We start from the raw sequence: 13,499 nt of genomic DNA on the forward strand, positions 1-13,499 counted from the left end.
ACCTCTGCCGAAAAATGCATTGCTAGGTAGGATGCTCAGCAGTTTCTGAAATCCACACTGTATTGTTTGTTGACGTTCATCTGAAACGATCATTACTCCCAAGGGAACTGAACAACAAGCATAACTACAGGAGAGAAGAAACATTGAGTTATTAAAACGATCCAGTGTTGACGTGGAGTTACAGAATATCATTTCTCCTGCCTGTCGAACCATTTCGTGAGCCCTCGACATCAGAGGTGTGCAGATAGCTAGGACCATAGGCTGGTGAACGGAGTCTACTTTTCTTCTTTTCTTTGAGGGTAGTTTTGTGTCTACTTCTGAGTCTGTGATTTCACTGTCAGTTGATTCATATGTTGTTGCCTGAAAGGGTTGCAATATTGCTTTTCCTCCTAGACTACCCCATTGTATATTGTATTGGCCCACTTCAGCTTGTAGTTTCTCAAACATCAATTGACCATTTTCAGGTCCCATTTCACTTCTTCTCCAGTCACTGTACAGGCGACTGACATCTTGACGTGACGGGTTGATGGCTCTGTTTGCCAAATCTGCCTGCGAGGTGTTGCCAATAAATTATGTTTGCAGTAGCCTTGACTCGTAAGTGTGGAATGCAGTTGCTGCAGAATGCCTTTCGTCAAATAATTGAAAAATTGTTCTTTTGTTTCTTCTTTGATGGGGCAAAAACTGAGGAAATGAGCACCACAAATTGGGTGATTGTGGTCAAAATCAAGCTTTATTTTTGTGGCATGGGAACAGATGTCATCAGGACTGCTACTGGTTCGTAGTACTTTCTTTGTTGGATTTTGTAGGACTATTGTCATAGTCGATGGGCAGTCTGTTTTCTTCTTCCTTATTCCATGAACTAAAGTGTGATGACTTGAGTGTGATGACCTTGTTGCTAGTTGCTGTTTTGTGAGGGGCTTACGTTTGTGTTGGCATATCAAGTCTACTTTGTATTTTACCCGTTTCATTGTCGGCTTGTATGTTCTTCTGACTCTGTAAGTGCATTGACTGCAAGTCATCATTGCTGAGAGCCAGTTTTTTACCTCAGTCTCAGTGGTGGCACTTGTACGAAAAGCAATTTTAGATGGTGCATTTGGAGCGCCCATGAAGTCTCTTGGCTGACATTCCTGCAGTTGTTCAATCATGTAAGTGAAATTTTTGGGAAGAACAAGCTGCAATTGGTTGGGTAAATTTCCCATGACACAATAGAGGATGGATGAATGCTCAAGAAGGATGTAATAGGACTGGAATTATCATCGCCTTCTTCATCTACCTCTGACTCTATCTCTGACTTCATACTGACTGTGTTGTGTGCAGTGGTTGTTACTTTATCAAACAGCAAAGTACCTGACTCTAATTCTGCTGTTATCCTCTTTCTGATATGAGGCATGGAGTCCTAGCAAACGGTTGATATTTTTAGTAATTCATTGTATCGGCAAAATAGTCATTGAGTACCTGAGAAAAATCCATTGGTTTTTGCAGCATTACACAGCGAGCATATTCACAAAGAAATACGCCACAATCGTAACCATTGAATTGATGTGGAATATTCTATATAATAGATAAAATGTGTGATGGTGGTGACATAATACTATTATTTTATCGTGACCGGCTCAGCTAACAAATTTCTTACATGACATGACCTTACTACTAATTGTCTCTTCGTGTAGATTAGCTTTAACTGGTAGTATGGTAATTGACACATAACTTACTAACTTCTACTTTATTAGCTGCTTATGGGATTTAAATTGTAAAAGTGCTGTTGTAGTCGTATACTTTAGCGATCGTCTTTCAAATAACTTACTTCAGTTACTTGATGACTCCAACCATAGCTCTCAAAGCGCTTCATTAGGAAGTTCCTATTGTTCACAAGCAATATGTAACTATTGCATCATGGTGTAACAATCTAAGAAACGTAGATTTCTGCTATGTTACAAATGTCAAGTTACAACTGGAAGATTAGAAGAGATTATATTTTCTCTACATTGAGTAAATGGGTTATATTGAGTCATGTGTTACTCCATACTGTATAATTTCAAAGTACGATTTTTCATTGCCACCCAATGAGTCATAGTACATCATAGTTTTCTTCTTGGGTTTACCAACCTGTGAGTATGATATTTAGTAATTGTAGATCAAAACGGTTGTCACAGTTCAAATGTACCATAAGTGTCCAGTGGTTAGAGTTGTCATTGATAACAAATAGAAGCTTTTCATTGTCTGACAATGTCCATTGCTGTAATGAAATATCATTGTCAATCTCAAGCTTATTTTCATTTGAGGAGATTGTGCTCTTTCACCTTTTTCCAGTTACTCACACCATCATATTCACACAACTTGTACTTTTCCATGAAGAGGCTATCAACCAGTTCAATCTAGAAGTGAACATAGGCTATTTCAAGATTTGCATCTTCTTTTGCATTAGATATACTACTGTACTACAGTTATTTCTAATAAACTGCAGACTGACATGCACGGACACAGGCACATGCATGATAACATTCATATACATGCCTGCACACATATACTTTCTTAAACTTTGATTTGGTGTATCCAGTATGGTTTTGGGAGACTGCCAATTGCACACACACACACACACACACGCACACACACACACACACACACACACACACACACACACACACACACACACACACAACTAAAGGAAAGCCTGACAAACAGGAGACAGACTAATTGATAATTACTGTTTACTTTAGTATATAAAGCAGTTCTACTAAATTGTTTTTACACATAAAACAATCACCTTCTCTTTGCAAGGGATAGTGCTTCGAACAAGCTCTAGATATTGCCAAATAACCTACAGAAAATTAATTAGAATTATGACAATATGCAACCACTTTATCAAATATTGAATTAGTAGAAAATTTTAAATTTGCAATTTATTAACGTTCTGAAGGTTTTGTGTTTATTTTACTAGGAGACAGGTCTTACATCATCACTAAGCCATCTGTGTTCTTCTAGACATTGAAGGTCTTCAGGTAGGCGCACAGCGCAAAGATCAGATTCCTCTTCCATTCAAATTGTAAACACGGAAGTGACTAGGATACTTCAGCGGCTTCACTGAACTGACGTGCAGGGAGCTAATTAATTCAGAGCGTAATTCGCGCGCGAACTGACACGTGATCGCAGCGCTTCATGAAGAGCCTCGGAATCCGTTCTGATGATGTACAGTACATTTCGTTTTCACCTTTTCATTTATTACACTAACTGAGCGAAAATCAACTGGTATGAAATCCTAATGCTATGCAGTAATTAGAAATGGTCTGTTATATATAAAATATAACCAACTGCAGTTTAGCACCATTACAGAACAAGAACAATCTACGATTTGACTATCGTTTGTAATTATTTCTGATTATAGATATTTACTAGTTATTGCAACATGCATGAATCCATCTTTGTTCTTGTCAAATACTACAACAGTCTTGTTGTCTTTGTTCATATCTGTGGTGCTTGCATGGCCACACACAAAAGTAAAGTACAAGTTGTGATGCAGCCACTTCCTAAAACATACAACAAGCTGTAGTCAACAAACCAAAACATTACAAGATAAATATAGGTAGGACAACTATTACCTATGTCAGCTACCATGCACATATGCACATACATGATATCTGTAGCCTCATCCAACTGAGACCTAGCTTTTGTTAGCTGTATAGTCCCTTGTTTACCCTCAAACCATCAGCACACTGTAAAGAAAAAATTGTACTAGACTATTTGTAGCTTACATATTTATATGCATACAAATACACTGTACCAACACACACACACACACACACACACACACACACACACACACACACACACACACACACACACACACACACACACACACACACGAATGCACACACACACACACACACACACACACACACACACACACACACACACACACACACACACAATAGACAAAATCGACAAATGGATGTGCTCTTCAGCCTTTCCTATTTCTAGGTGGGCCTCCTTCCCTAATCGAAGTATCAGGCCATGCTGATGAACCCTATGATGCTTGGCCAGAGCTTCCAAGTGCACTGACTTTGGCAGAGCCTTGGGACTGGACCTCAAGCCCACACGTACCCGTGCTGCATGATGTTACTGCCAAGCCAGCGGTCTTGTCCATCCCCAGTCAAAGACCAGGTAATCATTTATACTCTTGAGTCGAGAGAAGCAGTTGTGTGTTAGTTTCTTGCTTAAGAAAATCATGCCATAGCTGGCCATTACTGTAACTGTACCAATTCATTTGGTTGTATAATGTATATATGTATGTACATATGTATGTATGTATGTATGTATGTATATGTGGGTCAATTGGTTAGAGTGTGCAGTTAAAGATTGGCAACAGCCAGGACCTTTGGGTTAGAGTTTGAGTGCAGGAGGGTCACATACATAAATTCCCTTGGGCAAGGAACTAATATACAATTGCCTCACTCTCCGGAGTGTCAGTTCTGTCTAGCAAGTGTGAAGTGTGAAGTATAAAGTGTGAACTGCAGCGAGTGGGACGTACCTGGCGACATGATGGAGTGACTGCAGCAGCAGCAGCAGCAGCAGCGGCGGCAGCAGCAGCAGCAGCAGCGGCGGCAGCAGCAGCAGCAATAGCAGCAGCAGCACTCCCAGGCAGCAAAGCTAAAGAAGAACATGATGACATATAGTAACTGAGTTTAGATTGTCCTTGCAGTATCAAACCTGGGCCTTAAGGGCTCTTGTATGTACGTATGTACAAAAAATGTATGCGGCTCAATTGGTTAGAGTGTGCAGCTGGAGATTGGAAACATCCGGATGTTTGGGTCAGAAGTTCAAGTGCAGGAGAGCCACATACATAAGTTCCCTTGGGCAAGGAACTAACGTACAATCGCCTCTCTCTGGAGTAGTTCTGTCCAAGCAGTATCTAACCTGGGCCCTAAGGGCTCTTGTAACAAAACAAAAATGTATGTATGTATGTATGTATGTACATATTAATACCTAATAACTAATATTCTTGCAATTTATTATACTGTCAAATTATTAAAAGGAAGCATCAACAATAAACACCTTCATGAATACATTATCTTGAAACATGAGTACTATAATTGGTAAGTTGTACAGATCCCATGTCATAAGTAAAATTAAAGACTGCCAAAAGTTGTCATATGTATTTAATTAATAAATATTATCTTCATGTTCATCTTATTACCAAGAATTGAGTTGTATGTAGTCTGTACTTCAAGTAGATATGTGCGAGCAACACAGATTACTGCTAATTGAAATTATTTAACTTAATAATCATCTGTGGAAGACATTAATTAGAACTGACTAAATTACACCCTACCTAAACCACTGTTTGTGTTAGCAATTCTAAATCATTACTTAATCATGTCATATTACATGGAAGAAATATATTGCGTTTATAAATTATAAATTAATTATTAATATTAGTATAGAAGAAAACGTAACTACATCACGTACCATAATAGATTTAGCTCTCAAGCAATCGTCGAATCAGATGATTGTGCCTTCTTTTATTCCATTGCTTTCTTAAACGTCGATTTGTGAGGCGAACATGACTTCGAGTTCAACACTGGGGCCCCATTTGAAAGAAGTGTTGTAGTTAATACTCAAAGAATGCGCAATAGATCGACATGTCGTTTCTGTAGAAACTAAAACTGCAACATGTCTAACGGCTACCAAACATGCTCTATGTTAGGAGCCGCGCCGCGAGCCTCGTACTACCAGCCCACTGTTCGCTCCAGAGGCTAAGTCCAAACCGCGGCCAAAAAAAATTCGCCCGGTGCGGCTCCAAGCAGTCGTCTTCTTCGTCAAACTGCGCAGCCATTCTGAAACATACGCGAGTTCTAAAACATCACGTGGATAGAACGAAGTCCCGTCTGCAACGGACATACATCTCTTGTAACAAGATTTTATGTAAACTATTTCTCGTATTCTAGTTGTATTTGCTAGCTACGCTCGCCATTGTCCATAGCGACTGCCAATAAGCATTCAGCATACAATTTGTTCCACGTGCGTATATGTACTTCCGCCCGGTTATTTCTTTGGCGACCAATCATCAGTTGCGATGTAATTGATATGTCTCCGTGATTGGTTCCGACGTTCGACATCGCAAGACTTCGAATCCGACAATTATTTCTTTCGAAAACCGTTCGGCGACCTGTTTCTTCCTTCGGGTAACGGTCTTAGTCAAGCGACAGTTTTGTGAAACACGTCCTCGTGGACAACTCGAACCGAGCACACTCGCTCACCGTGATTCATGTTCTCCGCTCGTAATCCGTTCGGTTATGACTTTGACTTTGTTTGTAGCTTGATTTACACGTTATTGAGAGGATAGACTAGTGTTGGGGACGTCTACGACTGATAATGAGCTACAGAAAGAGGTCTAGTTTCGTCTCGCGGCGATTCACATTGACTAGATTGCTAAATTTTTGCATTTGAGATTTTCCTTGCTATTTTCAATAAATTGGGAAACATGTAGAAACATGTGCAATGTATTGAAGATATTGATTGACTAGCCAAAGCAGCAAGATATGTTGTTAGTGCAATCAATACAGCTGCTCCAGGAGCAAGTATTTTGCAATTCATTGCAGTTACTGTAAGTCCATGGTGTCAGTTGTGACCTTTCTCACAATATAGCCGCCTTTCTTGTACTTTGGGAAGATTACTTTATACCTGGCTTCACCAGTCTTTCCTCTCTCCGCTAGAAGCGACGTTTTCCGCTAGGAACGTGCTGTACCCTCTGGAGGGAATCTTGTACCACACATTCATTTGCAGCCTTCATTGCAGCCGGACGTACTACGGGAACACCAGTAGGTTGGGGGAGACACGGCTGTTTCTCCTCATCCCCCACTGTGCGCAACCACAAGAGAAGCATGTCAAGACGATATCAGCATGTGACAGAATCACGTGACTATTTCCAAATGCCGAAGAGCGACAATTTAGCCACGCGAAATGGTCTCTGTGAGAGAAACCGCGAAAATTTTGCCCAGCGAAAATTTGCCCCTTTACAGTAGTCTCCGTGATCGGTTTTGACGCGTTCGACTTCGAAAGACCTCGAACCCGACCGTTACTTCTTTCGGAAACGGTTCCGCGACCGGTTTCTTCCTTCTGCGAACGGTTTTTCGGCCAAGCGATCATTTGGGAGACGCGTACTAATAGACAACTCGATTCGAGCAGACTCGTTCACCGTAATTCATGTTTCTCCGTTCGTAATCCGTTTGGTTACGGGTTTGACTTTGTTCGTAAGTTGATTAAAATGTTATCGAAAGGATAGTCGAGTGTTGGGGACATCTATACGACTGATAATAAGCGACAGAAAGAGGTCTGGTTTCGTCTCGCTGCGTATTCACTTTGGACTAGATTGCTAAATTCTTATATTTGGGATTGATCTTGGTATTTCTAATACGTAAGAAACATGTACAAACATGTGGAGTGTGTTGAAGATATTGGTTTACTAGCTAGAGCAGCAACATATGCTATTGATTAGAATCAGAAGTCAAATTGTTGCCCTTGTAGCGACAAACATGTTTCATGCACATTTCTCGACAACTAGCGCGTAAACAGTCACGAAATTCAGTTTATATATATGTCGTTCTATATATATTACTTCTAAGCTGCTCTACATCCAAATACAAGCTAATGTACTGTCTGCGTACAAGACAAATAGAAGAAACACAAAGGAGCACTATACAGCAGATAATACTTATAGAATAGTACAGCAGATAAACAGAGATGCCTGAAGTTCATCTGCTAGAAACGACATGAAAATGAAGAAGTATATACCGGAGAACAAACAACAAGTAAATGAAGAAGAGGAAGATGGCCTGAAGAACGTAGAAAGAAGGGTGATTTTGCGACAAACTTCAAGATCTTGCGCAACAGCACTATTTGCCACAAATACAGAAATAAGTCTCCACATCAAAAGAACAGAAGAATGGTTGAACCTGAACAATGCAAAAGATGAAAAATTGAAGAGCGCTGAAGAAGGGGTAAAAGTGCGGCAACATCCCCTATTTCATACGACTGCAATGACCAGAGGTAAAAATTAAAGAATCCAAGATAAGAAATGAGAAGAAGCAAACCAAATGAGCAAAGTAACCTGGACAGCGATGGGTATGTGTTGAAGATGCTGCAAGCTTCAGGAAGTCCAACAACTGTCCCGCTTGATGACAAATGATGCAGCGAGAAATAAGCAGAGCCGTCACGAACAGGAAAAGGCGTTAAAAAAGTACAAAGTAAACCAGAACACGCAGAAAGCTGGAAGAAGGCTGATGATGCAGCAAACTACATGTTCCCGTAGACCTGTATACTCCAACGGACTAACAAAGTGCGGAAAATAGGAATACGAGGAATTTAAAATTGGCCACACAACAATAAAGCCAATGAAAAAGCTCAAATTGGATCCACTCACCAGAATAAGGACAGACGCAGACAGCCAGAGTGGCAAAAGCAACAATGGCACAATCTCAAAGGATGACTACCTCCTGTTCTCTTGTTCCTTCAGCAATTGGCGGCTACAACATTTCTCGTAGCAATGGCAGCCGTAAATCCGGGATATTATATATATACGTATGTATATATGTTAATGGTTAAAAATGCAAAGCATTGTTGGGCGAGCCTCAGTGAGAACAGACGGACCCGAAACACCGTGGTTTATCGCGGAGAACATGCACGTCTAGGTAGCGCTAGCGTAAACTTCTTGGTAATTTGAAGTTCTAGCCTGTTTACATTCTCGCCCAGTGAACTAATTGCGCTCAGCAATCAGTTGTCATATTCCTAGCTCTCTTGATGTGTCAGTTACTAAGAACAATGTATGTAGTAAGACAGACACCGATTCTTACAGCTCCGCAACGCAGAACGCAAACCAAGCACTTTGTGGTGAATATGCTCACACATTCAGTTTTTAGATACTTTAGTAAAGAAATTTACTTGTAAATTTGTCCGCTTCAAATCATGCCATGAGTATTTCGTTCACAGCCCCTCAATACGTCACTGGGTAGACGAGCGCGTTTAGAAATCGCGGAAAGCATACCAGTACCATATCAGAACAGACTCAGATCTCATCGCTATATCTAAACAAGTAAGGCAGCGTCCAATTAACGAATACGTCTGAGCTCCGTCAATTCCTCGGCATGATAATTTGTTAACTCAAATTACTTAATCAAGTTTTCGCCATAACTGAATCAGAGCGAAGCATATTCGTAACCTAAGCTGAGCACTAGACTGGCAGTAGCAGTAAAGTGACGCCTAGGACGTAGCGTTTAGAGAGATAATAGCAGCCCTGAGCTCATAAGAAGTTTTGACCTTATAGGTCCTCGTATCGCATGTTGCGTATCGTTCAGTAATTTTTTAATTAATGCCATCAAGTTGGTACTACACGATCGATTACCATAGATAGTCAGATAACATTTGACAGTGTGTGCAGGATTACTTGATTGATAAATTGCACAATCGAGTTTCACGCACTGCACGATCGGTGCGCAGCAGTCGATATCTGCAAACTGCGCATCGATCGTGTATAACCATGCAAGCGTTGTTGAACGCAGATGAATTATCTTTAAGTAGTGAAAATTTTAGTCTAATCTTATATTGATAATTCCAGCGCTTTCACAGCGTATTCATACTTCGCACAAGTGCGCATTGAGCCATTCACATTAGAAAACACAATTAATTCATTCACGTAAAGAAGTCAAAGACGCGCCCTCAACATGGGTGGATAAAGGATGGGCCACTTGGGCACGTGTCACCCCTTCCCCCGACAAAGCAATTCTAGGATGGAGTTCTAGGACTGCAATTCGACGCTTTCCATACCTAAATGCAATTGTACTACTTTAGTGGTACAATAACCGTAGATATATAAACTGAATACCATGTTCTGGTCAGTGAGGAACCAACCGGGAGAGCTAACTCAGTGAGGGAGAGGTGACGACCTAACAATGTGAGTGCAGCCACCGCATGACATGGTCTGATCTGCAAGGATTTATCCGGGACAGATAATAATTATCCGGATGTCCCCGGCAACTGTACAAATTTATCCGTCCCCGCTGAAGTTCGATTTGTTTTAAAATCTACGCGTATCGTAATGAAATTCTACATATTTGGGTCAAATTCGTTTCACGTAAAGTCATGAGTTACAAAGCGAACGCTTTCAGCTACCTTCTCGTCAATTGTTCTTGCATCTGATAACAAAGAAAAAAAAATCCTTGAATGTCTCTATTTCTTCCAACCCCGTTTAGCTAATTCTAAATATTATGCTTTAGCACACGAATTAACAAGAAGCTCTCATAACTTGTACTAAACTATTCAACCGCCATCGCTTAGTTTCACGATTATCTATTTCGCTATTCGATACGAAAGCACGTGAGTGAGCGTGGTGCTACGTGCAACCGTCAAAGAGCGTTGAAACCACCTCCGCGAGTGGGTTGAGCGAATCCGCATTGAAGTTAATTAAGTTTGAAACGCAATGGGCATTGCAATCATTAGGTGTAAAACGATAAAGCGCATTGAATGCCGGTTAAAAAGTAGTATGAAAAGGATGTTACAGAGTTCACTATACTCAAAAAAATAAGCTTAATTGAGTTAATTAACAATGTAATTTTCGAATCAAAATTTTTAAGATTTATATTTTTACGACAATCCCTGCAAGGCTAAGCTAAAGATACAGTAACTATTGCTGTATGTCGCACTTATAGTTTCAACAGTCAATCATAAGAAAGCAATGATAAACGGTTGGACAAATAACGTCTCGTCGTGTACAGCAAGAATGTTAAAGAGAGCAATGAAACGTTAGATCAAGAAAACGCCAAAGAATGTGAAATGAGTATCGAAATAATAATAATCAGTACCTGTAAATTGCACTGATAGTTGATCTTTATTCTTGAGTAGCAAAGATCGTCCAGAATAGGGATTGTACCAATCGCCGTAGTCTTGAGTGTGCGTGTACGAATAAAACTGACAAGTGCCGTTGATTGCAATGCAGAATCTCGCATTTTTGTAGTTGCCGGAACCTGATTTGCTGTAAAACCTCATCTGAACGTAAACATAATAGAGACTGTCTCTTGGTACAGTAGCGATTCCATTGCTATACTGCATGCCTCCACGAACGTAAGGAGAATAGGAATATCCACTGCCACTGTACCACTGGGTGACTCGACCTGTCCCAAATAGAAAGGAAACAAACAGCATATTAAACAATGTTTATCATCTAATTTCCCTTAGTAGTTAGATGAGTAAAAGCTAGTTATAGCGTTTGTGAATCATTGGGTGCTAATTAATCGTACCGCTATAATCAACGTCAGCCTGGCAACGCAATAATAACCTGGATATTGTCCGGCCAATGTAGGAAACCTCATGCAAATCCGATCACGATCACGTAACACTCACATCAAATCAAATCCTACACACCTCACATCATTTTAGCGCTAGCAATCCGAGTAATCATGCATATAACAAACACTTAAATTGAAGCTGGTCCGGGTTTGTCATGCCAAGTGTCAAGCGACGGCCTTTTACCTCCACTTACACAACTAAAAAATATGCAAAAATAAAAGTAATCAAAGCGACTCATCGACCAGCAGCTGCTCATTATGTTGCGTATTTTATGATTTTTGCTTTTCCATTATTGCACTTCTAAGTTTTTAATTGATTTGATTGTAAATTTGTGCTTTTCATTAAATATACATGATAAGATTGGAGTATTCGGATACTGTAAAGAACATTTCATTCCGCTAGTAAACGAGTAAGAAAAAGAAGTAAAACTGCAACATTTAATTACCAATTTTAAAATTAGTTATTTAATAAAATTTTTGTTTTCTGATGTATTATTAATTGATACACAAAGTCAATTGTTTTAACAAACAAAATGCATAATACAAGATGCGTATGTTATACATTATTTATCATGCACATCATTGCAAAATGTATCAGTAATAATTGAGGAAAGCAATATTTATTTGGATAAAAATGGAAGTACGTGCTAGATTTATGGAATCAGTTTACCAGTTCAAGTTTGTGCTTTTTAAAATAATAGTATTTTGTAATTTTAGCTATCATCATCTCAACATTAATATTACATTAGCAACGTATGTGTAGAGTAGCTCGCCTTACTGATTATATAACATTTGAGTTTATATGGACACTGAAATATCATTTCTTTTGTTTTTCAATTAAAGCAAGCTATTAAATATGTAAATAGAAGAGGAGAAATTCAATGATGTTACTTTACTACTTTGTCCAATCTAATTGATAAAAACTCTGATAATTAGATGCTAAATAAAATAAATTACTAACATATAAAATATGTTTTGGTTTTTTAAGTAATCTTATTTCTAAATAATGTAAATAGTAATTAATAATAAACCTTATCCAAGGTAATGGTGCCATATATGGTTATCTTATAATTCGATATAGTCTTCCTTTGAAGTAAACAATGATTCATCCCATTGGAAATTAGAGACTCTCAATAAAAAATCAAACAGTCTTAGATCCGCACTTTATACGTGCCATTGCTACTGACGACTCTATAGTGGTAGCCATATAAATACATTTAGTTACGAGCTGTCTTGTCCTGAAACGTGCATATAACCGAGTATTGCTCAAGTAAAATCTAACTCTGCACACCTGCAGATTGTTAGCCGGCGAACTGTGCGTAGCTGTTGTTATATATATACGACAATAACATACGTCTGTGTGTATAGAGAGAGCCGAACAAGAATGCTCACAACATTTTTACTCTGACCCCGTTTAGACAATGTATATGGTTACCACCAACGAGCTTAGAGTCAATGGCAACGAAAGACCAAACTTGAGAATAGAGTTCCTACCTACAATGTTCCTGTGCTCACACATGCGAAAATTATGATATGGTAACATGCACATATAACATAGCCTATAGGAACAAAAGCTTGTAACCGACCATATTAATTACATGCAATAGCTCAGTTCGGTATGCTTAATTATATACTAACTTGAAATTTATCTTTTGATCAAGGGATAAAAATATATACAACGAAGAGTCAATATGATTGTCTAACTATATTTTGTACATAAAATACAATACACTCACGCAAAAATGGGTTAGGAAATGCAATAGTTGACGGTCACAACTCCAGCCTAAAGCTGCGTGAGTTCTTGTGAGCTAGGCAAATCCGTTAGCGGAGTTGAGCTTCAATCTCATAACGTCGGCACTAGTATGTCATGTCAAATCACCGCCAACTGTGATGTGGGCAAACTACGTCCCACGTAAGACTGAAACATGCAGTTGGTAAAGATGTAACAGATGACACACCCGCGAGCGCGATCAAACACGTGCACTCGCTTCCACAAACACACACTCACACAAACCAACATATAAACAAACAAACAAGTAATTTAAAAAATTCAACTTAAAATTTGTTTTGAAAATTAGTGTTATAAAGCGTCGTATGGTTACCCAAAAACATATTTTAACAATATAAAATTTTTATGTATGTCTGCAAGTTTTATCAAAGCGTGTT

The 13,499-nt window shown here is 39.2% G+C and overlaps 2 protein-coding genes across 2 annotated transcripts; both read right to left on the bottom strand.

The window, feature by feature from the left end:
• Positions 1–1,998: 1,998 nt before the first annotated feature.
• Positions 1,999–3,036, bottom strand: LOC134196100 (sentrin-specific protease 2-like). The gene is made up of 5 exons (XM_062665180.1): positions 2,953–3,036; positions 2,765–2,818; positions 2,301–2,375; positions 2,165–2,236; positions 1,999–2,106 (listed from the first exon to the last, which is right to left on the bottom strand). The coding sequence occupies exons 1-5, from the start codon at positions 3,034–3,036 to the stop codon at positions 1,999–2,001; spliced, it is 393 nt and encodes a 130-aa protein (XP_062521164.1).
• Positions 3,037–7,830: 4,794 nt separating this feature from the next.
• On the bottom strand, positions 7,831–11,202 carry LOC134195966 (uncharacterized). Its single transcript, XM_062665054.1, has 2 exons — positions 10,851–11,202; positions 7,831–7,949 (listed from the first exon to the last, which is right to left on the bottom strand). Exons 1-2 carry the CDS (start codon positions 11,188–11,190, stop codon positions 7,924–7,926), a joined length of 366 nt encoding a protein of 121 aa, XP_062521038.1. The 5' UTR covers positions 11,191–11,202; the 3' UTR covers positions 7,831–7,923.
• Positions 11,203–13,499: the final 2,297 nt, after the last annotated feature.

The sequence above is a fragment of the Corticium candelabrum genome, chromosome 20 (genome assembly GCF_963422355.1).
Source record: "Corticium candelabrum chromosome 20, ooCorCand1.1, whole genome shotgun sequence".
NCBI lineage: Eukaryota > Metazoa > Porifera > Homoscleromorpha > Homosclerophorida > Plakinidae > Corticium > Corticium candelabrum.